The 24877-nt window shown below is 47.8% G+C and overlaps 1 protein-coding gene across 2 annotated transcripts in view; it reads left to right on the top strand.

Annotated features, from left to right (window-relative positions):
- Window positions 1-9263: 9263 nt before the first annotated feature.
- Window positions 9264-24877, top strand: part of COL6A2 (collagen type VI alpha 2 chain) — a 28855-nt gene continuing 13241 nt past the window's right edge. Inside the window, exons 1-20 of one of the 2 annotated variants that reach the window (XM_087732215.1) lie at window positions 9264-9489; window positions 14263-14397; window positions 15337-15935; window positions 16510-16530; window positions 17247-17312; window positions 17888-17941; window positions 18057-18101; window positions 18280-18306; window positions 18579-18605; window positions 18703-18747; window positions 19957-20010; window positions 20392-20454; window positions 20720-20782; window positions 21664-21753; window positions 22612-22674; window positions 23051-23113; window positions 23257-23319; window positions 23856-23918; window positions 24336-24386; window positions 24778-24813. In XM_087732215.1, the coding sequence (XP_087588341.1) occupies window positions 14292-14397; window positions 15337-15935; window positions 16510-16530; window positions 17247-17312; window positions 17888-17941; window positions 18057-18101; window positions 18280-18306; window positions 18579-18605; window positions 18703-18747; window positions 19957-20010; window positions 20392-20454; window positions 20720-20782; window positions 21664-21753; window positions 22612-22674; window positions 23051-23113; window positions 23257-23319; window positions 23856-23918; window positions 24336-24386; window positions 24778-24813 (1599 nt within the window). In that variant the 5' untranslated portion in view covers window positions 9264-9489; window positions 14263-14291. The remainder of the gene's footprint in view (window positions 9490-14262; window positions 14398-15336; window positions 15936-16509; window positions 16531-17246; window positions 17313-17887; window positions 17942-18056; window positions 18102-18279; window positions 18307-18578; window positions 18606-18702; window positions 18748-19956; window positions 20011-20391; window positions 20455-20719; window positions 20783-21663; window positions 21754-22611; window positions 22675-23050; window positions 23114-23256; window positions 23320-23855; window positions 23919-24335; window positions 24387-24777; window positions 24814-24877) is intronic. The other variant, XM_087732214.1, reaches the window with a different exon arrangement.

Here is a 24877-nt window from a genome sequence, read left to right as displayed (position 1 = left end):
CTTCCTTCCCCATTTCCCTTTTCCAGCACCCAGCACCCTTCACCCTTTCTCACTGTGCTTGTCCTTGTGCCTCCCTGACGGTGGGCTATGCTAGAGCGTATCTTGATCACAGATGCACCTTTTATTTTTTCGTGTCTGACAGAGATGTGCTAAGCAGACAGGGCACCGATTATGCCTTCACGAGGCAGTGAGGTGTGCAAACATGATCTTTTAACGATGCTCACATTTGCCTGCTCTCATACATGGTTCAGCTGTTGAGGTTTGAAGCTTCTCCTGTGAGCAGACTGGTGAGTCTGCCACAGTTGCTACCATGATTTTAGGATAGGCACAAACAATTTACTTTGTGACTTCATGGCAGGGCACATTTTTAATGTGGTTATACTAGTTATGTGTGAAGAGGCACTCGGGTAGGTATTGTCAACCATTTCAGGGCCCTTTAGACTGCCAGAGTGATGCAGGGGAAATCTCAATGTCAAACGAAAAGCTGGTTTCTGTGCCCAAGAAGATAATTATAAAAGAAACAAATAATGCATGATTTCTTGCTCATTTCTGCCTCTCCCTTTATTTTTTTTTTTTTTTTAATGGAGGCTGTCAGAGTCTGGATGGATGAGAGACAGAAGGGAAGGTGAAGAACTGTATGTAAAAGACAGTGAGTGCATGCCTGAACTTTTACCTCCCCACTGTTAATTTTGTTTATCGCACACTGATGCTGGAAAATCTCAAGCCTCTTTGGACTGGAGATAAGCATTCAAGTTCCACTGGCAGTCTTAAAGAAAAGTAATATAAACATAAGATGTTATTTATTGTGTGCACGTGATCAAAATAATTTCATTTTATGTTGGAGGTTGGGGTCACATTAATGCTTAAATGAAGAGCACAGATGTTCAGTTATCCTGGTAAAATGGTATGTCACATCCTTGGCAAAAATATTTTAACTTCCTTGTGACCCTGATCTATTGGGCTGATTTAAGGTGCCATCAAAGAAGAATCCAAGGAAGGACAGAATATTGCTCTCCTTCTGTAACTCTGTATTGCTAACTTGCTCTGCAGACTATTTGCTTGTTTTGTCCCAGAGGAATACAAGTTGATAATGCAGCGTATTTTTTGGTTTTGGGGTGGGGTTTTTTTGGTTTTACTTTGTAGGAGGACCTTTGAAATGAACTCAGATAAGAATCTTTTTCTTAACACTGATTATGCATCTAATTATATTACATTTCTTACATGCATAAAACTCCTGTTCAAATTTTTGTGACACTCGGTGAAATACCATTTTCCATGTCAGTAGTAGCAGGTTTGCCTGACGGTAGAGGGGAATTTTGTTGCAATGTTTTATTTGGCCAGGAGGACACTTCATTACAGAAGTATACATTTCTTGAGCATCAATGTATAGCTACAAATGAAACGAGGGCCTGTAATGTTTTGTATTAGAGCAAAAATTCAAGCCTGTGCATAAGAAAAGGGGAGGTGTTAAGTGTTGTGCCAAAAGCAGACAAGCAATGCTCTGCTGTACGTGACCCAGGGAGCTGGGCCGAAGTGCTGCACAGGGTTCCCTGGATTCACATCAAATACGTGAAAAGCAGCAGCTATCGAGCAGTGGAAAAGCTCTGCAACCCAAGGAACAGCTGCTGGGTGGCTGCCCACCGTGCTCCCTGGGACAGGGATGTCTGGAGAGCAGGGCAGCTCCCTGCAGCCTCTACTCCAGCAGAGGAAAGCAAGTCCTGGGAGAGCTCAGCACATAAAGTCAGTCCAAGGAGGGCTCAAGACATGCTGGGCTTTTGCTTTGTAACTTGGTGGCTGAGGTGGGCACAGATTTCAGAGGTCTCTATCGTTCTGGCTCAGAGGCACATCTATATGCCTGTGGCATACACTGCTAGCAAGACTTGAATTAGCTGCAAAACTTTGTTTTTGCAAGTTATTATGACTGCAAATTTTTGTAAAGCTTTTGCAAATTATTGTTAGTTTAACCTGTAACAAATTTGGCCCCATATTCAAGTTGCAAAAGGGGTCACAATGGAAACCCTTGCTCCAGGACTGCACTCATCTTCCAGAGAGTTTGCGGGCAATGTTGTTAGTGAGTAGCTAGATATAGTTCCTTACCACTGCAGAAACTCCAGAAGATATTACTGTTCAGTCTTACTCATTGTTGTCGTTTACCTGTGCAGTGTCTTTTGCCCGTCAATTCACTGATTCATGCAAGCATCGATCAGATCCTCTTCTAGACCCTTGTTGGGCTCCTTGCTGCCTGCATCCAAAAGGTCCTGTCATTTGGGGAGGGAGGGATTATATTTTCCTTTAACCTCTAAAAGGTAAAAACTAAAAGCTTACTGTGTAGTTGGGGAGAGACTCAAGAGAAGGCTTTTCAGCTGCTTTGTGCTCCTGGAAGGTAAGGCAAGCCTCTTTCAGGCGGTGTTGGAGGTACTGCTGGTGTACCAGCATGGTGCTATGCTGGCAGACCTTACCTGTTGCCTTCAGTATTGACCTGGACTCATATTTGACTGCTGCACTATTGCACCCTGTGCTAAAGCATCCCAAGTGAGGAGAGCCAAGCTCATTTCTCAGAGCCCCCTCACCTCCTGGGAGGCTGTGAGGATCATTTTTTCAAGAAGCTAAACTTAATGCTTTCTCTTGGTGAGCATCTTTAGTTACAAGTTGCAACCTTGAAGTCACAGGTTTTCATTTAGGACCTGAATCACAGGTCCCTAAAGCCAGTAAAAAGCCTCTCATCGGGTTCAAGGCTTTTTTTCATATTTCCTTTATAATTCCTTTTTACTGGTCCTGTGGAAATGGGAATTACACATAATCTGTCCTAAGGATTCAGAATTCAGCTCCATACAAGGGTTGATGTTGGAAACATTTGTTTGAGACCCGAGGGCAGGAGAACAGTGTGGTTACAGAGAGACAAAGCTGGGATTAAAGACAAGATTAACATTTCAAATAAATCAGCTGAATTGCTGAGCCCTAATGTGTCCTTGCCAGGCCACCAGACTCCTGAGGGAAGTCACTTGAACCGGGGCCAGCCACCTCCCAGCCCAGCAGCCCACTCTGCTGTACCCCCATGTTCAGAGGAAAGGCTTTTTTTTCCCTATCTAATCCCTTTCAGCCCCCTCTTTTCCCAGGATAAAGGCACTAATTAATTCCTTTCCTTTCTATTTATACCCATTAGTCATTGCAAAAGTGTCCCCCAGTAGATTTATGGTTCAATATAATGAGTATGTCTTGAGGGAATATTATTCATACAGTTCGCTGAAATCTAACAGAGAAAGTCTATATTTTATTTGTAACCTTAGCCAGAGTAGTCATTTCATGGGGAGGCAGTACCTCCAGGCTCCAGCAGTGAAAAAAGAAAATGTTTAGATAGAAGTTCATCGGCAGAAGAAGGAAACTGAAATCTCTTTCTTAGGTCTGTACATGGCGTTAAGGACCGTGGGTGGGGCGGGATGTGACTAAGTTAAAAAATGTACATTTTTTTGAACCATCACTGGTAAAAGGCTGGGGAGGGGAATGAGGTTTCCTCTATAAACTATGTGGGTTTTTTCTCTTAATTTCATGGAAACTCCACTGCAAGTTTTTCCTTCTCGTTTCTCTGGTGACAAGAAAATAAAACAAATGCAGCTGGGTCATTCTGCTCTCGCTGTATTTCACCACGAAGCCCCAAAGACACAAACTGTGTGTTTAACTCTTTCACTACCCTAGGCTATGAAACTAAAGATCATTTGACATCTCCACAAAGATAGCTCAGGATTATCCAGCACGTACTGTGGACCACGGAGGCGTCAGCCGCCTCTCTGAGGTCCTGCCTTGCCAGGGAGCTGGAATGCAATTGCTTCACTATGCAAAGGCTCTTCCCAATGAGTCAACGAGTTTTGGGACTCAACCATCTTGACCGGCTGCGTGGAAAAAATGTGCTGCAAGACATGAAAGCATCAAAAAGCAAGAATTGTGAAACCGGTAAAAGGGGAAGTATTCTGGGATAAAGGGTTTCAGATCGTCCTTTCCCTACTCTCTCTGCCCTCTGTCCACCTATTTTTTGCTTGCTGGGTTCATATATGATCTTATGTTGCTGCTCCCTGGCACCTCTGGGAGCACCCCGGGCACCCTCACTTCCCCTGGTATTGAAATGCCTGAGCTGGCTCTTCCACCCACTGCATGGTGGCGAGGAGACCCAGAAATGTTCAGCTGGAAGCCCTGGGCTTTCTCCCTGTCAGGAGGGAGCAGCTCCAGAAGTGGTGAACCGTCAGATACTGTAGAAAAGCTGGCTCTAGACACAAAGCCTGGACTGAGCAACTGAAGGTGAAATATTAACAAGTTCATAAGTATGGCCTCAATTTCAAAAGGGCAGACTTCAAAAACCCAAAGAAATTGTGCAGCAAGAGCAGCTTGGCGCAGGAGCCCCAGAGCATCCTTGCCATTCCTTCAAGCCAGCGTACTCAAACTGATTTGGGGAAGGGAGATCTTGAGCAGAGGGGAATAAAATTTGGAGCAAAGGTCTCTGCACTAATGAAATCTAAATGAATGCTTCAGGAGGATTATTAGAAATGGTGGGGAAGCAGGCTCATGGCTGGCTGTGGGAGCAAAGTCTCAGCAAGAAGTAACCTGCCGCTGGGCAGAGAGCCTGGAGCACACCATTCCCTTGGGCGGTCTCTCACGATGAAACCTCTGCTGTGCAGAACAGAACTGAAACCTGCCCCACCAACAAAAGCAAGCTGCATCACGCTAATGCCCCGCTGGTGGCCTTAAGGGTGACTCCTGTAAGCTTCTCTGGAGTCTGTGCAGCATGGGACCAGCCGGAAGATGGGGGACTGCCACCTCCATTTCTGGCTGCTCATTTTCCCACCGCTGTATCTAAACAACATAGAGTCTCTGGGATGTCATCATCCTCTAAGGCTCTTGAGCTCTAGTGAAAAAACACAAGGTCACAGATATGGGCCTGCATCTGGCAAGGCTTCAATAATGCTGTAGGTTGGGAAATCCTTGGGGCTGTTTAAAATAAAATTCTAGAAACTCCGAACAGTAATTCCTTATGTGTTAGCAAACAGCAATTTATAAGCACGCAAATGCTGTATATAAAAGCAGGATGCTAAGTAAATAAGAACTGCAATAGCATAGGGGACTTAACACCAGAATATTAAAAGAGGAAAAAGTACGCAAAGTCTCAGATTGCACTTGTGTGTCCATGGTGACTCTCTAAACATCCTGGAAAAGTTGGCTTTAATGGCATAAATCCCAGGAAATGCTGCTAAAATATGGTATCAAATGAACGTTTGCTTTTTTCTTCAGAAAGATTCCCCTTTGTTTCTCATTTTACCAGAATTCAAGAATTTCAAACACAGTTGGGGCTGTTGCTCACGTATATGACCTGTGTTAATCTAGACAAATAAATGGGTTTTCTTCTTTTGTTTCTTTAATAGATGTCTTTTCCTGGGCGCCAGTGAGGATGAGCAAGACCTGCCAGGGATGCCTCAGAGCCAGCCAAGCCTGTACCCAGTGTCCACACAAAGGGCAGTGAGGATCAGAGGGTGGACCAGCACAGGTGATGTTGTAGGAGGGATCTGCTGCAGACCACCTGATGAAGAAGAGGAGGTGGATGAAGTTTTCCTTAGCCACTTGGAGGAATCCTTACAGTCACAGACCTGGGTACTCATGAGTGTATTTAACCACCTCGCTATCTGCTAGGAGAGCAGTGTGGCTGGGCAAGATCACCACAAGAGGTTTCTGGAATGGTTTGAAGGCAATTTTGTGATGGAGGTGACGAATGAACTGATTAGGGGAGGCGTTCTTTTGGACCTGCTACTCAAGCACAGGGAAGAACTGGTTGAAAATGAGAAGGCTAGAGGCAGCTTTGTCTGCAGGGACTACAAGACTGTGGCATTTAAGGTGCTGAGAGAAGTCAGCAAGGCAAACAGCAGAATTACAACCCTGAACCTCAGAGGAGCAGGGGTTTGCCTGTTGGGGGGAGGAATACAAATGCATTGTATGAATTGAGTTAGGAAGCAAGAATTTCAGAAAATGGCAGCTACAAAAGGGCGTAAAATCCATCCTTCCGTTTGTCGTCAGTGAAAATGCTGAGATTATTAACCGCATACTTACAAATATTTGAAAACCAGCACTCATTGTTTTCACTAAGCACTTAACAATCTTGGCCTCATTTTTGGTTCTCTTCACATGTTTAGAAAACAAGACCCTTGGAGACCACTGTATAATCTCAGAATTGCATGAAGTGTGGATGCAAGTGCAGACAGACACAAAGAAACTACAGTAGCTGTTTTCCAGAGAACCACAGCAGTCCCATAAAGCTGTTTCAGATGTATGTATGTGATTTAAAACTAGAAGATTGCATTTTATTGGGGGCTACAAGTCAGATGTAAAAAAGAAGGAGCAGCTACATGGTTTACAAAGTAACAACTAAACATACCATAAATCACATTTAAGTCTACAAGGGGATGTAAATGAAATAGTAGCCATCCGTGCCTCACTGATTCCCTTACTTCAAACTCTATACAGAGTCATAGAGGAGAGCAGAAAATCAAGCAGTTTTTTCCTTCCTTCTTTCTACTCTTCATCTTCCTCTATTTCTGCTCTATTTTAAATGTAATTGAATGCTAAATATTTGTTCAGTATACAGTGTGTTCTGTGAGCAGCAATAATAGTATGCAGGTCAGATACATAGGGGATGAGTAACTAATCCATGTCTATTCATTCTCTGCAAAAAAACTTTCCATGAGATTTGCAGTTCCACTGAAAGGAGAAAAAAAGAAAGGAAATCGATTTGAGGATTAGGAAAAGGAGCCAAAGAGAGGACAGAGATAGTGAATGAGGCTCCCATGAGTGAAGGAGAGAGATTCCTCACCTGGACAGACCTCCATATATATCTATAGCAAGCACCATGTATAAAAGAGGATTACTGCACACAGAAAGAAATGTCTTTGCCTATCTTAATTCCCCTTACAAAGAAGAAAGAAGATGATAGATAAAATTTTGGTACTGTCTCAAAAAGTTCCTGCCCCATGTCCATTTTCCTCTAGAGCTTCCTACATTCTCATCCCATTCACAAGAACAAAAACTCAATTACAGAGAACTAGCTCAGGCCTTTAATGCTGCCAGTTATAAAAGAAGATTGCAAAAAAGCCCAACAAATCCAGAAAAAAACAGCATCTTGTTTTGAGGTTATTTTGTCCAAATTTCTATGTAAACAGGACATAATACCATTTCAGTGTGTTTATATGTCAGACCACCCCAACATAAGAAATGAACTCATCAGATGTGGCCATCTATGACAGAGGTGTGAAGATAATACTCCTACAAATGTCATTAAAAATGGATGCCTAGGTAGGTGAGAAAGACCAAGTTAGCCTTTTTTATTGAAGGAAAGGATGCAATAGGGGGCTGTTTTGTAAAATATATGAGAATCCTCATGGGGACAAGGCATTATGTCATGTCAAACTGCAGGAAAAGGTTTTGATTTGTCATGAGAAAGTTCAAGAAGCACACAGAAAGTTAAAAGTCGGTAGGTCCTTTGGTCAAGAAACTTCAGACAAAAGACAACGTTCACAAGTCTGTGAGGAGGAAGAGGAAGATATGGAGGTGTGAGCCTGTGCTGTCCTCCTTTCTACGCTTTGAGGACTCACCAACAATGTAGGAGACAGACGTGCTGTCCAGTTGTTTGTGATAAGGCATCTTGCTGGAGAAACAGCTCCTGCAGGGGCAGATTCACCTAGAAATCGACATAGTGAACATGGATTAGAAGCAGTGTTGATGGGTACTCATGGACGCAACAGAGCTTGGACACAGCAGCAAAGCAGGCAAAAGAAATGGCCTGGTATGTGGTGTGCTCACTGGATTACTGGAAGGTGAATGCTTTGCTTAGACATCTCATGTACTGTCTGGTAAATCACTGTCATCAGAAGCTGGACCCCTCCTTTTCACTAAAGATGCTCCAGAGGAAAAGTGACCATCCCATATAGAGCTGCAGGAGTACCCCTGGAAAGGGATGGCCCCACAAAATCCTTCTTTGCTCTTCCAAGGAATTGTTGAAAAATTCCTTGTTTCTCAGGTATGCTTATTATTCAGTGTCCCCTTGCTCCAGAATCAGTCCTGCTTCTGTCAAGGTGCTTTGAGACGAATGGGGAAACAGGGACATAAAATTCTAGCTTATGGCTGTGGTTCCTACAGGTGCTGCTTGAGTATCATAGAATCATAGAATCATTTAGGTTGGAAAAGACCTTTAAGATCATCGAGTCCAACCATAAACCTAACACTGCCAAGTCTACCAGAGTACTCCTGGTGAAGATGCTGACACAGAAGATACTCCAGAAATGTACCCTTTTAATCACAGGCAGCTACACAGAATTGAGTTTTCACCTGGTAGTTCAGATGTTTTTCGCAATCACAAACAGCCTGAGCAACATGTTCCTGTAGATCAGGACTGCTGGGTTAGCAGCTTACTCTGAGATCTCTTGAGACAAATCCTTTGCTTTTGTCACTACTTGGGAGTCAGTAGAGTGAAATGAGAATTAAATTGTGTTTCCCCATTGTGATTACCTCGTCTGGCAGCTGTGGCCTGATTCTGGTCCCTTCACACTGTCCATTTACACAAAAGTTTGGAGACAGAAAGTCATAGCTCAAGGAATAACAGGCCATGTTCCTGAAAGTCATTGCTGCTCTCCATATTTTTCTGGGACATTTGCCCCTATTTTTCATTTAGCAGAGCTAAAAATTGCCTGTGAAATTAAAACAAAAAAAACCAAAAAAACCCCAAAAAACAATCCACAAAAAAACCCAACCCAACAACCACCAAAAAAAACCAATAAAACCCAGAAATGAATCAATAGAAAGAGGTAATACCCAGACTTGGATGACTCTGAGCAAGACTTGGATATTTGCAAAGGCTAAGATGCACGTTGCTCTTTTTTTGAAATGTTCTTGCTTTATTTGTTCCATTCAGCACACGTTACTAGGATGGGAAGAGGAGGAGGACGGGAGGGGATGGAGAGAGGAACACTGTTTGATGGTATAAATATGTGGGGCAGCAATGCCAACCACGAAAAGAGGCCTCTCATAATGGAAAAATGAGACTTCTTCCAGCTTGTTTAAAATAAAAATGTCTTTAGCTCCAAAGATGACAACCTCGCTGCAGCCCAGCATCTGCCCTGGGAGGAGAGCGGGTGGGAGGAGACCGCCCCGAGGTGTCGGTAGACCCACAGTGACTCTCCGTGGATGTCTGGAGCTACTACAAATGAGGCTCTGCCTGATTTTGAAGGAGGAGGAATATAGAGAGCAGTTCCAGTCTGCGAGGGAACAGAGGGACTGGGCTGGAGACGCCTCTGCTGCTCCTGGCCGCTCCTCCCCACGCACCCCCGAGCGCCCAGAGCCTGGGAGCTCACCCTTCCAGCCGGGGATGCAGGAGCCTTCCTGATACGAGCAACTCCACAAAGTCTTTTTCCTCACATTTCGGAGGCTTTTTGGAGGAAATTTTGATGACCTCGTTTTCAGGTAGGCAGAGTTTTCCTCTCCTTGTATAGTGGTCGTGCAGCTATTTACTGACTGTTCTCCAGCTAGGAATAAAAGAGCCAGCCTCTGAAATCCCAGCCTGTGCCCCTGTGGGCTGCACAGCTATTGCCACTGCTCACGGGCTCTCCAGCAAGCTGCTCACTCATTTCAGGCACATCATGTTTAGACAGTACCTGCTATAAGAGAATATATATTTTTCTGTTGCTTTCAGCTTTTGGCTAGTTCGACCCTTTTTCCAAGAGTTTTTTCCGGGTGTGGGTAATCTGAGCCACAGACTCTCATCTGCCAGAGCCAGAGGTCTAGAAACGTCCAGACCTGTTGAACAAAATTCTTCCCTGGGGCAGCTCAGTTGAGTTCACTGGCTACACTGAAGTAGCGGCAGCAGTAGCAGCATGGTACTCCACTGCTGCTGTGCAGCAGAGCAACTGTATATGCTGCACTATTCCTCTTTGATTTTCTGAATTTCAGAAGATATGGATTAGACTAACCTGTGATTCATGTCTCCTAGTTATGCCGAGTTTCATCAGCACAAGCTCCTCTATTTTGGGGGGTCACAGCACGTTCAGAAATGTCTGCGAGCTCATTGTGCTTGCCTCCTCGGGTCAGCTGTTTTTTTGGTGGCAGGGGTCTGCATGAGTGCTGTAAATGGAGGTTTCTGGCTGCCAGAGCCAGGGGGCTGCAGCATCGCCTGGGCGACAGGTGTGGTCCTGCAGCTGGAGCACCTGGCGAGGGCTGCTCCCCCACAGCCTTCCTGCGGCCTGGGCTTTCCCTGGCTGAAGTCCCGGGATAGTTGCAGTAGGAGAGCTGAAGAGCTGGGCTCCCTGCAGCTGTTGGGAAACCTTCCCCCTGGGTGGTGTGCCCAGGGACTCAAGATACAGGGCACATTTGGGTAGTGACTGTGACAAACACTGAAATTCCCTCCGCATGCAATGTGCGAACCGTGAGCATGCAAACGAGGAAGAGGAGGTGCATTTATAAGAGCTGTTGTTCCAAATGGGACACTTTTTTTTTTTTCTGGTTTTATTTAGCAAACATTTGAGTGGAGTAAAATGCTGCCTTGCACAAGTGGGTGGCACCACAGGCACTGCCTGCTCAACATGGCTGCGAAAAAAGTTGGGACTGGGACTATGACAGAGCAGCAGTGCAGTTTCAAACTTTATTCTGCATATGACATAGCTAGCATAATTCTCCTTTCTTGAGAGTAATGCAATTTCTGTGGCCTTAAATAAGGTCCTTGCAGGCAGAGTTAGCTTACAGAGAGAAGCACCTGAATTTTTGTAAATTTGGGAACAATTTGCTCAGCTATAATAGTTGTTGGGGTATTGAAGGAGAAATACACAATGCACCAGGAGCAACTTCAGAAATATCAACGTGTGGGATAAGACAGACTATGGCTCTGCCTGGCCAGGCACATGAGGTGACCTTTCTACTGCATTAAAATCTGATCTATCTGATAATCAGATGTGAGAGTGCAAATAAGCTGACTATAATTTGCACATTTGAAAGAGTCATTGCAAGTCATTTGTTTGCCATAATATTACATTTGGTTCAGTTGCTCAGGGTGGGAAGAGGTACCCACAAGCAGAGAACTCAGGTCCTCCTGCAAGACCACCATTTTTGCGGGGCTCTGTGTAGATAACTGCATATACTTTTGCAATTATGTGGGTAACAGCCAGGTCACCTGAGATCTTAGTACAGGAGCAGCAGAGAAGACCATGCATTTTTCTGCTGACCACCTGAGGCATTAGGTAGGAGCATAGACCCTAATGCAGGGAGGATGGTGCAAAGCAGTGCCCTCAAAATCTGTTCAGGGGACCCAAAACCACTGCTCAAGGTTCCCTGCTGTTTTTTTCTTTGTGTGCATCTCATGGGGAAAGAGATACATCACTCAACAATACAAATACTGAGAGAAGGAAATTTCAAGGGAAATACTTGTAAGGCCTTGCTCCTACAATATCATGGTCCTGCTCTTGCAAAGAGAGAAAGGTCAAGGAAGAACAGGATGGGCAGACACAAGTATTCAAATGTAATGAGTCAGCTCCCAATTTGCTCTTTCCATTAGTTTTCTTTACTGTGTTTAAAAATTGTCTTCAGCTTCCAGAAAATGCATTACTTTGAAATATACCCTTTTGCTGGTGCAATCTGAGATTTCCATTTGAGCGTTTTACAGCAGGAGGTGCAGCTTTAAGGAAAATATCAAATGTTATAAGATTTGTGAGAGAATCACAACAACTGATAGTGCACTGAGGATGACAAAATAGGCACTGTTGCCCACCTCAGCCTTGGAGACTCCTTAGGTGGGGAGAGGGGCCTCCCTGCTATGTGTCCATTCACTGTTAATGACCAGGTGGGATACTATTATAGCAGAAGGCTAACATAGCTTGAGGCACAGAGATCCCCTCTGAGGGAAACAGAGCGCCTGTGAGAGTGAAATATAAGGAGAATGTGTGCAACAGGACTACAAAGAAGTGAAGCATGTCTAGTGTTTTCAGCTGTCACTTTTCTGCCTCGCCTTTCTGCCAGTGTAGAGCCAAAGGCCATGGTGTCTCATTGATCCAGACCAAAGCCCTGAGGTCTCCGGGCAGGGGCAGTCCTGTGCTAGAGCTGACCCTGGTTGCCTGTGCAGTTTAGCTGCTCGCCACGGCTCTGCCTGGAGAGCAGCTCTTCCGCACAGCGCCTTTCCCACCCACGCACACATGGCAGGAGGGAGGTGGTTAAACTCAGGACGCAGTGATCTGTGAGTCAGACACTTGGCCAAAGCCTCCAGTGCTCCCGGCCTCTCCAAAAGCTGATGTCTCCAGCTTCCTCAGCCATCACAAAAGATGGCTCTAAAATGGTGCTGTCTGAAGGCACAAAGCTGTTGTGTCCTACAAGAGATCAGGATGTCCTGCAGCTCTGCTTTGCGGAGGGCAAACAAGACAAGGGAAGCCTGTAATAAGGCTAGAGGGATAAGTCTTGATCTTAACTAAAATACCCCTTTAGCATTAAAGTAAGTATTTTATCCTTACAATAATTCTTCTGTTCTCTGCAGCAAAATTAAAATTGAGCCACACTTACCTATGCAGGGACTTCATGAGGCCTCAGTCAGGTCTCTTTGCAAATAGCTTTGCAGCCTCTCTGAGCTGGAGGGGGGAAAAAAAACCCATGAACTACTTGGCAGGGACATTTGGGTGCTGAGCTGGAGGCATGTGAGAGGCCCTCAGTGTCAGAGGGCTTTGCTGAGTCATATCTGTGAAGCACCTCAAGTTGGTGTTCCCGAAGCTTTCAGATCTCTGTACATCTTGTCCCCTTCCCCCAGGAGATCTCCAAAGAGCATGAGGGTTTCTCCTTCCCCTATCTAAAATCCAGCCTGAGCACTGTCTCTCACAGGCTTGTTAGCATATGCACAAGTCTTAGTAAGGAGGAACGCTGTCACTGTTGTAGGGATATTGGCAGCACTGATAGGAACCAGCCTTTCCAGCATAAACCAGTTTGCAGAACCCTGTGATGCGCTGCAGCTTGCAGTGTAAACTCGAACAGGACGTGTCCCACCAGGGAACAGCTGGTCACCACATGGAGAGAGGTCTCCAGAGAGATGCAGGGGGAGCTGAGCTGTCTGTAGTCCTCAGGTAATGCTGTTTCTCCTGCAACTAAGGCAGCAGCTCAATTGCATTACTAACTTGCCCTCCCCCTGCACTGCCAATGCAACTGAATGCACTGTCAGTGTCTGTTCAAGCCTTGGACTCTTCCAAGAGCTACCCAAAAAAGCCATTTAAAGAAGCTCTCTTTCTGGACTGGACTCAGGCCACCTTTTCCTAACAGAGATCACACATGCCCCTTTTTGATTTGTGTTGTGTTGACCACCAAGCAGAAAAGTGTCTATGCCACTACTTGGTCTGTGTGTCATCAAGGGGCCATGCTGGTTAGTGCGATTGTCCTCTAGACATAAAGGCGAGTATTGCCTCTTCCTCCACATTCTTTGCTGTTGATAAGTGTCGCTTGGGTTTTGTCTGTGAATATCCTTTCAAAGCCTGGCTTCTTCTGAACACTTACATATACATTCCCAAGAACTTTTCAGACTAGATCTCTAACTCTTCTGCTGCTTAGGTTATCATAACCCAGCACAAAGTATACTCCCATGTGCAGCTGGACCTGGGAGACCCAGTGACGGGTTGAATGCTAAAGATGTGCATTTCTTCAAGTGCTTGTTTATTCATCCCTTCACTCCATGGGTTGTATGGGCTACAAAGCAGCGCTGTTAAGCAAGGGATTTTGAACCCTTTCAGTATACGCAGGCATCACCACACCCACATGGTGAGTTGAAGGTGGAAAGGACCTGCTGCACACCTTCACTGGTGGTCTGGCCAAGCAGGCAAAGAAAGGAGCATGGATGTCTACATCTGCATGGATCAGGGGTGATGGAGCCAATGTGGTCACGGAGCGGACAGACACACACCTGGAGAGAAACCATGAAATGAGAAGATCCTGATGGACTGTCAATAGCTCCACCACCTGATCCCTCCCTTCAGACTGACAGAGAAGCTAAAGAACTGTTAAATCATTTGTCAATATGCCAACAAAGGAAATATTTTAATTGCTTAGCTTTCAAGTCAGTATCAAAATCTACATTAGCAGCCCAGTGATGCATCACAGTGATGGAGAGGTCATGCTTTCCACACACAGGGTTTACAAGGAGCATTGGCTGGCCCTGTATCTTCCCAGCAGAGCTAGGAGGTTGTGTATCATGCTTAACATGTAACTTGTGTTTTCCCACAGGCATCTAAATATCCAGAGGAACTGCTGAGATGTTCCGAGAAGCCTTGTTTTCCACTCTTCTTTGTGTGGCTCTAGTTCCTCTCCATGCTCAGTTTGATGGGGATCCTGGAGATGTCAGTCCTACCTCCTGTGCAGGTATTAACCAGATAATTTGGGTGTGTCTCTCCTTTGTAGGCAGCAACTTTACCAAAAGCAATGACCATGCTCAGTTGTAGAGCCTGCTCACAAGGAGCTGACAGTGGCATGTTACACCTCTCCTACATCTTTGCACTCCTGGGCCGTGCCCTAGGGTAGTGATTCGTCTGTAGGGAACACCGTCCTCCACTGAAACTTCCATTTCTGGGTTTTCATTGGAGTGCAGAGGGGTAGAGATTGAAGATCTGGGGTCTGCCAGTGGTGGCTTCTCCCAGCTGATGCAGTAATAAATACCAGGGAGTCTCCAGAGCTCAGCTCTGTATCTGATGTCAGAAAAGGGTCCACTTTGAATTTGACGATTTCAGCACTTTTCAGTTGAAATGCAGAGGAGGTGATTTACGTGTCCAGCCTGACTTTTACAAAAAATGGCAAGATTTTCAAGATTGATTCAATACTGAGCAGATCTTAGGATTTTGAAGTCCTAGGCACTGGAGAGTCATCCGACCCAAACAGAAATGTTACTGCTAGAGCTAAGTGGGACTTGTGCTTTTTCCAGTATCCCAATTGGGTATGATCTTTTTGAAAATGTTTGTAAGTCAGAGAGCAACCAGCAGCCTGGCAGGCAGGGTGTTCATTTAGTGCAGGAGAGCAAAAGTCATACCCTTGCTCTTCTTCATTCAAACTTGGCACTTAGCCCTCAGTTTCCTCATTTCTTCCAACCCAGGTGGAAATAACTCCTCATTAGTAAGAGCTGCAACACCCTCGCAGGAAACTGAGTCTCGAGCCTTGTGCTGTGGTTTGCTCTTTTCACAACTCTATGTGGTGTCCTCTATGTGCTGTCTATATATGCTTCTCGGTCCAGGTTTCTGGGGGACAGTGAAGTGGGTGCAGTGGTGCATGAAGTGCTCTGACATGGTCTGAATAATTGTCTCCATGCAGAAAAGAGGAACTGCCCCATCAATGTGTACTTCATCATTGACACCTCGGAGAGTGTTGCTCTGCAGACTGTGCCTATCCAGAGCCTCGTGGATCAAATAAAGCAGTTCATCCCTATATTCATTGATAAACTGGAGAATGAGCTCTACCAGAACCAAGTCTACATCACTTGGCAGTTTGGTGGACTTCATTACTCTGATGTGGTGGAAATTTACAGCCCTTTAACAAGCAGCAAAGACATATACCTCCCCAGGCTGTCCGCTATTAACTACCTTGGCCGGGGCACCTTCACAGACTGCGCTATCTCCAACATGACAGAGCAGATCCAGACCCAGATGGCCACGGGTGTGAACTTTGCAGTAGTCATCACTGATGGCCATGTCACTGGCAGCCCCTGCGGGGGGATGAAGATGCAGGCTGAGAGGGCACGAGACATGGGGATCAAGCTCTTCGCAGTGGCCCCCAGTGAGAACGTCTATGAGCAGGGACTGCGGGAGATTGCCAATCTGCCGCATGAGCTGTACCGCAACAACTACGCCATCACACAGAAAGACACCCTGGACATTGACGTGAACACCACCGAGAGGATAATCCAAGCTATGGTACAGAGTGTCACCTGAGGTGCAGGGAGTATAACGGGGGGGGGCAAGAGAAGCAGCGCATGGATGGGGGGGATGCTTTCTGAGCGGCCCCATGGTGGGTTTTGGCAGGGCTCTAGAGAGCACCTCTAGGAGGAAAAATCCTCTGGTTTGTTTCTCTTCCTTTTCTATGTCCTTTCAGCACTTATAGGCCAAAAGTCTCAAGCATATTTCTCTGGTTAGGTGCTTAACCAGGACTCCTTGGTTAGTGCCTTTGTGCCCTAGCATGTCTGGGCAAGCTGCCACCCTAGTCCTGGCTCTTGCTCAAGGCCAGACCCATTCTCCAGCCTGCTCCCCATCCAGAGGCACATGGAAGAGTGTGCAGCACCAAGACGTGCTCACCATCAGCATGGTCTTTGAGGCCACACCTGTGAGGCACTGTTAATCAGGGACTCTGCTGAGAATGTCTTTAAAACCTTGGGACCTTTGCCATCTCCTGTCCCTTACCATCACACACACCTCCAAGGGTGCGATGCTGCTTTTCTTTTGGGGCTGACCACCTTAACTGATTCTGTTCATCCTGTTTTCTCCTTTGCAGAAACATGAAGCCTACGGAGAGGTGAGTGAGCAGCATCTTTATGCCATTGCCACACGACACAGGTTTAAGTTGCCTCACTTAGAGAAGACAAGCTCGTTCCCTGGAGTAGCAGGCCAGATTTTGCAGTGAGCTGTGCATGATGGGATTCTGCCCACCTGTGGATCAGTGCAAAGCCTGGGGATCCATCCCCTTACCCAGTGGTTAAAATGACACACTGGACTCTTCACTTTCTGCCTCCCCCTCACCTGCAATGAATTCAGGTCTATTGAAAAGACCCATTTTATCACTTTGGAGGCATGTTTTGTGGGTGCTCTGCAAGTTGAAGCCCCTCCCCTGCTGGTATCACATGGACAGGGTTTGGCATACATAGGGAGGAGTGTGCAGGGCAATGCTCCAAAGGGCAGCCCCTGATGGCCCCAGAAGAGCAAGCCCACACCACCTCACCTGACACTTAGCAGTCCTGTTCTTTCAGTTTTGGCCCAGAGCCAAGCCACAATGAAAGTGCTTGTGGCAACTTTCTTCTTTTAATTTACAGGCAGCATTTTTCTGCATGGTTGTTGCTGCCTCAACTCTGATTCAGCTGGAGCCATAGTAGTTTTTAGCACTGTGGTCAAGGGGCGAGGTGTGTGGAGAGCCATGATGCAGAGCTGAGCTTCAGGTGCACACTGGCTCAGCATGTGAAACACCCGGCACGCTGCAGAGCAGCAGTTACACCTCCTGTTTAATTTGTATTTCAGTGCTACAAGATGAGCTGTCTGGAGATTGCAGGTCCACCTGGTCCCAAGGGATACCGAGGGCAGAAGGTAAGTCGCCCTAACCTGTGGGAAGATAATAATGCCCATGCCTGCCACAGACACTGCAGGATGCCCTAGATCTCACCTCAGCTGCAGCAGCCTTCACAGGCATAGCACCCAGGTGGGAAAAAACTCCCCAGCACCTGTCTTGGCCCTGGGAGACTGCCGTGCTGCAGTGAACGGAGCACACAGCAAGCATCAGTATCTCCTCATGTCTGTGCTGAGGCTGATGCATTGACACCAGTGCAGAGAGTCATCCAAGCATCGGCTGTGCCAGCCACAGCAGGCACCTTCAGCACCTCAGGACAACAGGAGTGAGGCAGCTGTTGTCTCTGATTCTCCCATGCTCAAGAGCAGAGCTCGCACGTGTGCAGGTGTCCCACTCTTCTGCCCCCAGCTCTGAGTGCTCCCGTCCCCATACAGTCTTTCCCCAGCTTCCCCAGACTACAACAGGTCCTGTTCCACCAGCATGCTGCCCCAAGCTCTGTAGGAGCAGCCACAGTGAGCCTGATGCTCCCAGAAATTGCCATTTTCTCATGGTCATCACCAAGCCCTGACTTATGTTGGGTTTTTTCCTTCCTTAGGGTGCCAAGGGGAACATGGGTGAACCAGGCTCCCCTGGGCTGAAGGGACGACAGGTGAGTTGTGGAAAGTCCCACCCCCGCCACCACAGCCAGCAGTGCTGCCTCTGCGTTAGCTGGGGCTGCATCTCTGCTGTGCTCATGCTAACTCTCCATGTCTTCTTCCCTTAAGGGTGACCCAGGTATTGAAGGTCCGATCGGGTACCCTGGTCCCAAGGTAAGAATCCCATAGCCGGTGACTGAGCTCTTTGCATTCATTGATTTTTGGTAAAGGGGAGAGCTGTTTCTCCCTCTCCACCTGCCTGTTTCCCACCCGAGACACCCAGCATGCTGCTGCCTCCACTCCTGCTGATGCTCAGGTGCTAACACAGCATTTTTCTTTTCTTTTTGTCTAGGGTGTCCCAGGGCTGAAAGGAGAGAAGGTGAGAAAGAAGAGACCGAATGTCTGTCTGGGCACTTGGCAGGGGACACACACCTTTCTGTTGCAAAGAGGGAGAGTTTAGCTGTAATGGGGAGAATAACAACCTTATTAATATGTAATTGCAGACATGGGAAGGGATTTCCAGGGGCATCCCAAAGCCTGTCTCCTTCAGTCATTGCTCATGATCTTGTGAAGTGTTGATGTTTTTACTGAGCTAAATGGGTGGGAGGGATGTAAGCAGATTGGCTGACTCCTGTCCTCTTCTTCCCCCAGGGTGAGATCGGATCCGATGGACGGAGGGTAAGAAAGGACATTTTCTAACTTGAATGTTGTTCCAGCTACCAGCCCTTGAGTGTGTGTTAACAGGTCACTGATCCCTCTTCTCCCTTGATCCCAGGGCGCCGCTGGTTTGGCAGGCAGGAACGGCACCGATGGACAGAAGGTAACAGCACTGGACCACCCTGTAATGCTGCTCCTGATGTTTCATTTCTTTACCCTGTCTTGTCCCTACAGGTTGTTTTATTTATCCCATCCCACACACTAGTTTTTTGTTCTGACTGAGGTTTCTATGAGCTTATTTGCACATTATTCTGCATGTCCTGTAGAAATATTTGAGATAGCTGGAGATTAATTAATTCAGGTCACAGAAGTGCTATCCCTTTGTCAACAAGCTCTCTGCAGGAACTAGATGTGTAACACAGCCAGTCCTGCTACAGGAGGTGATATGGCCACATTGTCTGGATGTAGATACCTCATCTTGAGTGTTAGTGACTCCTACAGGACATGTACACAAAAAGCTTTGCAGAAATTTGGTTTTCAAGGCAGTTTGTCACAGAATCTGAAATTTCATCTCTAAGCTACTGTTTTTTCTTAACATTAAAGCCCTAAAGCCAGGTTCAAGTACTTTGTAACAAAGTCCCTGAAATCCTCTCTCCCGTCTATGGTGAGTGTAGAGGGCCATGACCTCCCTTAGAGCTGGATGCCATGCAGACACACTGCAGCGGGATAGCCTAATTTGAGATGATTTCAGCTAGCTTTGTCTGCTGGCCAGCACACATTGGTTTTGCTCTGTACTTTCTCGTATACCCAGCCAAGTACATCTCTGAGATAATACCAGTTCTTCTTCCCACTCCTCAAATGCCTGCTGAAGCTCTAAAACAAAAGTCCTTCAGTCTCCACCACTTTCTAGCCGGGGCAAGCTGTCTAAGCGCTGCCGGCAAAGCCATTTTGGGACGTAGAGCAAGGTGGTCACTGCTCTCACAGCATCCATCAGGCAGTGTGGTTACTGCAGACCTGAGCTGCTTTGACGCGAGATGTACAATACAGGACCAGCGCAACCATGGACGTGAGTGACCACCAAATCCAGCCTCAAGGGAAATGTCCCTCACCCAGGGCACATGTGCAGGATGAGCGTGCTTGAATTCGCACCAACACCCGTGCTACCACTCGGGGCTTTTAGACTACTTCTCCTCCATTTCTCTCTGCACATCACGCTCCTGTTTAAGGAGTACACTTGCTATTTATTCTCTAGCTGACAGGTATGGTCAGCAGATGATATTAAAAATTAGCAACTGTTAACAGGAAAAACCATATTTTCCCTTCAGACACCTAGAGCTTCTCTGTCTTTTTCTTTTGAATGCTATCTCTCCAGGGCAAGCTGGGGAGAATTGGACCACCAGGTTGCAAGGGAGACCGTGGTGACAAGGTAGGAATACTTTACTCTTTCATTCAGCACATCAGTTGTATAGCTGCTGAATGAGCTGTGCATATAGAAAGACGGCCAACGAGAGATTACTGGCCCATTTTCCTACTTATTGCATGAACTGATCCCAGGCGTGGGATCCCTGGAATGGGAGCATAGCCTGATTTTTTTGTACCTCCTTTCCATGGGCAAGTAAGCTGGGATCCCCCAGTGTCCCCCCCTCCACATCGAGAGGAGGAGCTGCTCATTTCATCAACACTAGTAACAAGCAAAAACTATTTTAGTCTCTAGAGCAACTTTCTAAGCCAGTTGATTTATTCTGCAGGAAAAGTGCATATTGTTGCCATTGCAAAATGTGTCGTTCTTTGTCCTTTCCCTCCCTAGGGCCCTGATGGCTACCCAGGAGATGCAGGAGACCAAGGTGAAAGAGGAGATGAAGGCATAAAGGTACAAGTGCTCTGAACAGAGAGCAGAGAGTGTGGGCAGAGGTTATCAGTGGGGACAGCTAAACACCATTGCTTGTATTTACTCTTAAATCCTTCACTACTCATGGAGCCCATAGGCTCTGGGGTCTGGATCCCATCACCAGACACAGGAGCAGAGGGAAGAGTCTTGCTGGCCCTGCTCCTTGGGCTCCTCATGGTGCACACCAGTGGTGCGTAACAGGCTGATGATGATGCAAGCAATGACCATTCATCTCTGGTTGTTTCAGGGAGATCCTGGCCGGCCTGGTCGCAGCGGACCCCTGGGACCTCCAGGAGAAAAAGGAAGCCCGGTAGGCTCATGCAGCGTTCAGCTGTCTGCAGTGTCTTACTAGGATCTGCTCCATGTGGTATGGAGCTGGGCAGTATCAGCTGCTGGTCACAGAGCAGGTCCAGTATAAAAATGACTGCTTGCCAATGCATCCTGATGATTCTGCAAATTAGCCCACCAGCACGGAGACAGCACAAGCCCCTGGGTGCTCGAGTGAGCTCTCCTGCCATGCATGTTCCCACCTGTACAGTGGGAAATATCATGTGGGCAATAGGAGAGAGGACTGTGCAACATCCCTGCAACTGCCCAGAGCAAAATGAGAATGGATCTTGAGCGTTTGTCCAGAGCAGAGAAAAGCAGGCAAAATAGACCTAGGAGGATTTACCTTTCTAGCGGATCTATTGCACTGCATCTTTCCTCCTCTTCCCATCTTCTCCTGGGTAGAAAGGCCCTGTTTGGCCGTGGTTTCCCCTGCCACAGTCTCATGACTTCATGTAAACTTTAACAATTAATTGCTCAGAGATCTAACACAGGCTTTACTCACTGTACTTGACCTTATAGCCAAAGAGGTTGCTATGCTGATGGCCAGTTACTTCAGAGATAGTGGAGAAGGCTGAAATAGCCCTCCAGCTTTAGGCAGGGTTGGACAGATGCTGTAAGGAAGAGCTGACAAGCCTCTGCACTGGTTGATGGAGGAAAGGTGACACAGCATCACACTGCTCCAAGGCTGGAGCCTGTGCACATAGCTTTGACATGTAGGCATGGTGGGTGTATGGAAACATAAGTTGTGTGCTCATACACACATCTGCTCAAGGGTGGACTACTTGACACAGGGCAAGAGGGGGTGTGTGTGTGCACCTTGGCCTCTCTTCTGACAAATTGTATTTCTTTTTCTTCCCCAAGGGACTTCCAGGCAACCCTGGAGCTCAAGGCCCCGCTGGAACTAAGGGAAGAAAAGGTGAAACGGGACCTCCTGGACCCAAAGGAGAGCCTGTGAGTGTCTGAATAGCTCTCTGGACAGTGGGCACACCATGGCAGCCTGATGCAGTTTCATGGATGAGCTCTGAGAAACTGCCCCATTTAGCTTGCCTGCCATGCCTTCTGCATCCCAAAAAAGATGTGCAAATGCTGATCTCCTTGTCTCCCCCATCTTCATAGAGCAGTACTTCCATAATGCTAAGCCTGATGTTAACCATTTCACCTTAGAGAAGCATCCTGTATTCCCACATAACCACAAATGCCTCTGTGGATGCCCAGAGACCCTTTGGCTGTTCTGTAGCAAGTTCCCCAAACCTCTGGCTTCTCACAGGAGCTCAGAGTCAAGATCTGGTGGCTGCCACAGTAGAGCTCTCTGAAAAGGGCAGTGTCACGACATCGATGGTGCCACGCAGATGCAAGCTACCATGGTGGGGCACTGCAAAATTTGGGGTGTGGGCTGGAGGCGTCGTTCCCTGGCAGAATACAGCAACATGGCTCCACCAGCATCAAGAGGCCAGAGCCCAGCCGGCTTGTGTCCTTGTGCAAGATCCAGTGGGGAAAGCAACGTTAGATGAGCTGGAAGTAAAGCAGAGTAAAGCAGTTCAGGGAATGAACCACGAGTGTTTGTTGTCACTGCTGTGCCCACCCTCCTGAAAGAATAGTCTGGCTGTGGCTTCCCAAAAGCCAAAGGCAAGATCCCCCAAGCAATGCCAGCATGAGCATCCCTGCTCCCCTGCTGCCAGGTGCATGCTCGCTAAGTGGGCAAGGAGACATCTCTTGGGCCAGGAGGGAGAAGGCAGGGCAGCCAGGCGTCACTGCTTAGGGAGCATCCATCTTCGCATCCTGTTTATGTGACTTTCTCCATCTGCCAAGGGTCGGCGTGGAGATCCAGGGACGAAAGGCAGCAAAGGCACTCCTGGGACTAAAGGAGAAAGGGTGAGTAAAGCAACTGCCCAGATCATTGCAAATGAGCCTGAGATGCACAGGACTGGTGTGCGTAATGCACTACTGCCCAGCCATGAAGTGTCTATCCCAGTGGGCTCTGCATATGTGCAGTGCTCCCACTGTGTCCACTGCCTGCCCTGGTGGCAGCCTCCTCTTCCAGGGCTTGATCCAGAGAGGGGATGAAGGGCAGCAAAGCTTGAGGCTAAGAAACATGTTCAGAGGGCACACTGCCCTGCCACTGCATTACAAGCCAAGAAACACCAGATTTGAGAATGGCATTGTGCATCCTTGCTCCAAAGAGCACTGCCATGCACACAGACAGCACTGAAGACATCCCTGAAAAGGAATATCTTTACCCTCCTCACAGGGAGATCCTGGTCCAGAGGGTCCTCGTGGCCTGCCTGGTGAGGTTGGAAGCAAAGGAGCAAGGGTAAGCACGAAGCAGGGGTTGGTGACAGCCAGGAGGGAGGGAGAGCACTGCTGCTGTCCGGGGCAGCTCACCCAGCTTTCTGCCTCATGCACACCTGCCTGTACCTGCCTCTGTATGTTCTTGCGTCTTGGTTTGCTTTGCAGGGAGACCAAGGACTGCCAGGACCCCGAGGCCCTCCAGGTGCTGTGGGAGAGCCAGGCAATATCGTAAGTCATCCTGGGGCATCTGTGTGACCCTCTGCAGTGAGAGCTTGCCCTACTGACATAAGCTGGCTGCACTGTCCCTCCTGAGAGGAGCCTGCCTGACCTTTTCTCAAGGAGGCTAAAAACTAGCCCGGAAGCCCCAGCTAGCCCCTGGGGCAAGGAGAAACCTCAAGACTCAGGAGTCTCTGATTGTCAATCACTCCTGGTCCCAAGTGTTCCCATGACAGTATGGAAGGGACTGTCAGAGCAGGTCACAGGGCAAGGGAAGATGGGGCTCCCTGGGCGCCCATTTGTCCTGGGTCTGTGGTTAGCCCAGCACCCCACTGTGGCAGTAGTGCCATGACATCCATGTGGCTCTGCGGGACACAGAAACTCAAGTGCTGAATCAGTCACTATTACAGTAACCTCATCAGGAGGGGACATGGTCCCGCAACACCATCTCAAGAGCTGGTTTCTCCAGCATGGTCCCCTGTGCGGTTGGGGAACTTCAGGGAACATCCTCACCCACTCCCTCTGCTCTCCCCAACACTATCTTGCAGGGATCACGTGGAGACCCTGGTGACTTGGGCCCAAGAGGTGACATCGGACCACCAGGACTGAAGGTAAAGTCCTTGAATGCAAGTCTGCATTTGAAAGGGTATTTTTGTGTGCTTTTTTTTTCCCCCCCAAAAAAAGGCAGTTTCCACTGCAGAAACTTGTGTGCCTTGGAAGCTGAATGGCTCAAGACTGAGCCTCCCTAAGGGGCAGAGATGTAGGCCTTGCTCTGGACAAGACAGCTCTGATTACATCCCTCACCCTGCACAGATTCAGGGGTGTCCCTGGCATGCAACGTCCCCAAGACCCTGTGAAGCCTTGCCCCACACAGCCATTCCCAATGTTTCAGGGCCAGCTGCAGAAGTCATCGCTCCTGGTGGTGTCTCACCCTCAGAGGGGATGAAAACAGCTCTGGCTGTTGCTGGCATCACCAGGTCAGAAAGGCTGGGTTTGGTTTCTGACAGGTCATTTTTTTTCTACCAAAGGGCGACAGAGGCAGACCTGGCTTTAGCTACCCTGGACCCAGAGGACCACAGGTAAGTATGCCTCATCTGGAGCAGACATATGCACCACGAGGAAGCCTGTTTCAGTGGAGCAATGTTGGAGCTGAGCAGCCTGGGAGAAGAGGGAAGGAGGAAGAAAAATTATCAGGGTCACAAAAAAGTGAAGCCCACAAAGGGAGTGAGGGGGTTGAACACCGGGACTGAACCTGGCTGTGGCTCCATCAGCCTCGTGGCAGAGGTGCTGGGGACCCCAGCCTCAACTGCGGTGATGGGGAGGTGGCTGCACCCACCACCCCAACCATCAGCCTGAAGCTACACCTGCTGTTCAGCTTTGTGCCCCTCACTGCAGACTTCGGATATATGTGTGCACAGTGGAGGGCGGGTACTGGTCGGGTGCTGACCTCTCCTTCATCTCCCTTTGCAGGGTGACAAGGGTGAGAAGGGGCAGCCAGGACCCAAGGTGAGTGTGTTTGTCTCTGTCGCCTCTTTTTTGTACTGACTGAAATGCCAAGTAGCTGTCACCT

This window comes from Nipponia nippon, unplaced genomic scaffold, assembly GCF_047370975.1.
Source record: "Nipponia nippon isolate SJK-2023a ecotype South Korea unplaced genomic scaffold, ASM4737097v1 scaffold_5, whole genome shotgun sequence".
Lineage (NCBI taxonomy): Eukaryota > Metazoa > Chordata > Aves > Pelecaniformes > Threskiornithidae > Nipponia > Nipponia nippon.
This window is presented reverse-complemented; position numbering and strand designations above follow the sequence as displayed.